The sequence below is a fragment of the Crocodylus porosus genome, unplaced genomic scaffold (assembly GCF_001723895.1).
Source record: "Crocodylus porosus isolate Cpor-Errol unplaced genomic scaffold, CroPor_comp1, whole genome shotgun sequence".
In the NCBI taxonomy this organism is placed as follows: Eukaryota; Metazoa; Chordata; order Crocodylia; family Crocodylidae; genus Crocodylus; species Crocodylus porosus.
The window spans coordinates 8,489,356-8,492,971 of record NW_017728911.1 but is presented as its reverse complement, the minus strand read 5'-3'; the positions used below and the strand labels follow the sequence as shown (position 1 = coordinate 8,492,971).

Sequence of the window (3,616 nt, the reverse complement as noted above, 5' to 3'; positions counted from 1 at the left end):
TCTATAACTTGTTAAAATGATACCTTCTGAAAGATTCTGTGTGGCTCTTGACAGCTTATCAAAACTCTAAGTTGCCCTCCAGCTGAAATAATTGCCTGCCCGTGGACTATTGTGTGCATCTCTTAATTTTGTACCTGCTCCCCCACCATCTAGTGGTGCATTGCTGTAATAGCAGCTTGCTCTCTGCTACCAGGACAAGCTGGTTTTCTGTCTACTCTGCTTCCTGCTGTAACTTACTTTGATATGCAAAAAATATGTAAATTACACTGGTGTAACCTTCATGTTTCTGTACCTGTAGTCAGCCCTTTGACTCTAAACAGTTCCTTACAGACATGTATTGATTACTAAAACTACTTACATTGAACACAATGGCAAAATTTGGAAATTTGAGGTTGATGGGCTTTGGTTAACTTCAAGTTGTTTATTAGACACGTCAGTACTACTTGTTATCACTTAGAATGCACAACTAATTCTTGCTGTATTCAACTTCGCTACCCCTCCATAGGCAAAATGTAGCCAAATGAATTCATAGCCTTGGAATATAGGGGGCTCTTTGGGGAGGAGGGGGGATAGTAATGATTTAAAAAAAATCTTTCAAGCCCATTTTAGGGCTAGAAAAGGATTAGGTGTGAGCTGCTATTGTGTTATTGTGCTTGCGCATATATGCGGAACAGCATGTACATGAACATCTCTACAGAACAGCAGATGATGCCATTTAGCATCATATTTGTTGTAAAACCTCATTTGTCCCAGTGAAAACTTATAGGGCTGTTGTTTATTCTGTATTGTATTGTGTGCACTGTGAAGTATTTGTTTGAAAAATAGCCTATGTAGCCCAATATTCAATTTTATTCTAGGAAGACAGATTGCTGGCTGTTCTAATAGTAAAACAATTTAATATTAGATGATCTCATGAGGTTACTTCCAGACCAACTTTTCCTGTGATCCTATAAATTCTTATTGACCATGGTTTAATTCAGGGGCAGGCAGTTATTTCAGGCAGAGGGCCGCTTACTGAGTTTTGGCAAGCCATTGAGGGTTGCATGACAGGCAGCCAGGGGCAGATAAATATTAATTTTCTAAGTTTTTTAGGGGCACTCCAAGCTGGGTAGAATGGTCTGGTGTGACTCATCTGGCCTGTGGGCTGCATTTTGCCCACCTCTGGTTTAATCTGTTATTAATATGTAGTTATTTATTCTGTTAAAGCGCTAGGTGATAATAGAAGTGGGATAACTATAGATATTCCTATACCCTTTTGAACTGAGAAAGATGTTCATGTGAAACCTTCAGAAAGCACACAACAGTGTATGTGGCTTATTGGATGTTTAGTAGTGTAATCGGACTAATAAGGTTAGCTTTGCTAATTGGCTTTTTTCCTTAGGGAATTATGCTGGTGTATGACATCACAAATGAGAAATCTTTTGACAACATTAAAAACTGGATAAGAAACATTGAAGAGGTAGGTGTGTTCTGGGGGTGGCATTGAATCTCTCAGTAGTTTATAGATAATTACCTTTTAAAGCAATCTTTGTTAAAAGTAGAACAACCTATGTGTAGCCAGCTGAAACTGAGCACTGACCAGAACAGTAGTCTTTACAGAAGCTGGTTTGTCTGCCTTTCCAGCTGAGGGTAAACTGGAAGTCTAGACATGAAAGTTTAATTTGAAAGCAGTTATTTAAAGACTTTTGGAATTGCTTGCTCCAAATTTAATTTCCATTGCTGTTCCTTTTGCTTTGGGTTATAAAGGGTCAAGCTTCTGCTGATATTTCATTAGACTTGTCGTTAGCAATCTAGGACTAGTAAAGTCTACAACTCTGGATCTTTGTTCTACTGGTTGACTCATTGGACAACCTGTGGCCATATTGGAGGCTGATAAACAAATCAGACTAGGAAAACTTGCATGTCTACAAAATGTTGGTGCCCTAAGCACTTAAAATTGAAGTCTTAGATGAATCTTTTTTTCAGAAACTTTTCCTTTCTAGTAATGACACTAGATTAGAACATTTACTAAAAATGAAACAGTAATGTATAGAATACCATGTTTATCCAAATCCAAGATGACTTAAAACTACTCTACAATAATTATTATTCTCTATATAGCATCTAAACTTATTAAATTCATTGCCCCCTTCCTCACTTTGCTGTGGCAGGGAAAGCAGCAGGGGTGGGTGAGGGGCCAGATCCCTGCCCTTTGTTTTGCCTTCATCTGTGCCTGCTCCCTGCCTCTGTTCACCCCCTCTTGTCTTGTCTTCTGCTGCAGTTCTGTTCCTCCGTTTCCGGAGAAGCTAGTAGCAGCACAGCCCCAGCCCACAGCGTGGCCTTGGTCCATCCAGGGAGAAGTAGTGGCAGCTTCTAGCCAGGCAGGGCCAAGGCTGGAAGGGTTATACCAGAAGAGGAAGCGTGGGGGAGGCTTGTACAGGCATACCTCGTTTTATTGCACTTTGCTTTATTGCGCTTCACAGATATTGCGTTTTTTTACAAATTGAAGGTTTGTGGTAACCCTGCCTCGAGCAAGTCTATCGGCGCCATTTTTCCAACAGCATTTGCTCACTTCGCATTTTTTAGCAATAAAGTATTTTTTAATTAAGGTATGTACATTGCTTTTTTTTAGACAATGCTATTGCACACTTAATAGACTACAGTATAGTGTAAACATAACTCTTATATGCACTGGGAAACCAAAACATTTGTGTGACTCACTTTATTGCGATATTTGCTTTATTGCGGTGGTCTGGAACCGAACCTGCAATATCTCCGAGGTATGCCTGTACTTAAATCCAGGCTGGGGCTTTTCCTGCTGTGTGCCCCTCCACACCCCTGCTAAGGGGCGGGGGGAGGAGAGGAGAGGTGGCGTTTCATCTTGGATTTGAGTAAATATGGTCGTTTCTGACCAGCAAAGGATTTGTGTGGGTTTTTAATAATTGTGCTATGTTTACAAGAGCTTATTTTTCCTTCAGCATGCGTCTTCAGATGTAGAAAGAATGATCCTGGGTAACAAATGTGATATGAATGAGAAGAGACAAGTCTCAAAAGAAAAAGGAGAGAAGGTAAAATTTGGTTGTGGCTTTGATTGGGGTGGGGGGATAAATCTTACTACTGGTCCTGAATTCTTTCTGTTTCTTTGCTTCCCAGCAAAATATTATTCTTTAAACTTCCATATTTTGGAACATGATAGGACCTCAAGCTTTTTGTGGTACTTGCATTGAAATCATTTCAGCCTCAATATTGTCTTGAGCAAGATAATCTAAAGAATGTTGGACGTGAGTTTTAATACCTGTGGGTGGAAGTATTAAGTCATCCTCCTAAATTGGAGCATACTCTGAATTATTCCTGTCCTTGTAATGAGGAATCTTGGTTTTAATTAGCCTCACTAAGGTTAAAATAATTACCTTGGCTGTTCCTTACTATTAAGGTTTAAGTTGCATATATTAAAACACTGTGAATGTGACTGAAGTGTTATGGCTGACTGTCAGTGATATTGGCAGGGGGAATAGTGTATAACTGTGTGTAAATGCTGTATGCTGTTCTACTTTGCCTTGATCTTGATGGGAAGTTGGGTGACAGCGACCACGAGCTGATCACCTTCACCATCCGCCGTAAAGCTGGCAAGTCAGTC

The 3,616-nt window shown here is 39.9% G+C and overlaps 1 protein-coding gene and 1 long non-coding RNA gene across 2 annotated transcripts in view; one reads left to right on the top strand and one right to left on the bottom strand.

Annotated features, from left to right (window-relative positions):
- Positions 1 to 3,616, bottom strand: part of LOC109308928 — a 17,805-nt gene that overhangs the window by 3,526 nt on the left and 10,663 nt on the right. The gene's annotated exons all lie outside the window — the stretch shown is intronic.
- RAB8B (RAB8B, member RAS oncogene family) overlaps positions 1 to 3,616 on the top strand; it is a 38,861-nt gene that overhangs the window by 28,082 nt on the left and 7,163 nt on the right. Inside the window, exons 4-5 of the mRNA XM_019533402.1 lie at positions 1,382 to 1,459; positions 2,958 to 3,047. Coding sequence (XP_019388947.1) covers positions 1,382 to 1,459; positions 2,958 to 3,047 — 168 coding nt within the window. The remainder of the gene's footprint in view (positions 1 to 1,381; positions 1,460 to 2,957; positions 3,048 to 3,616) is intronic.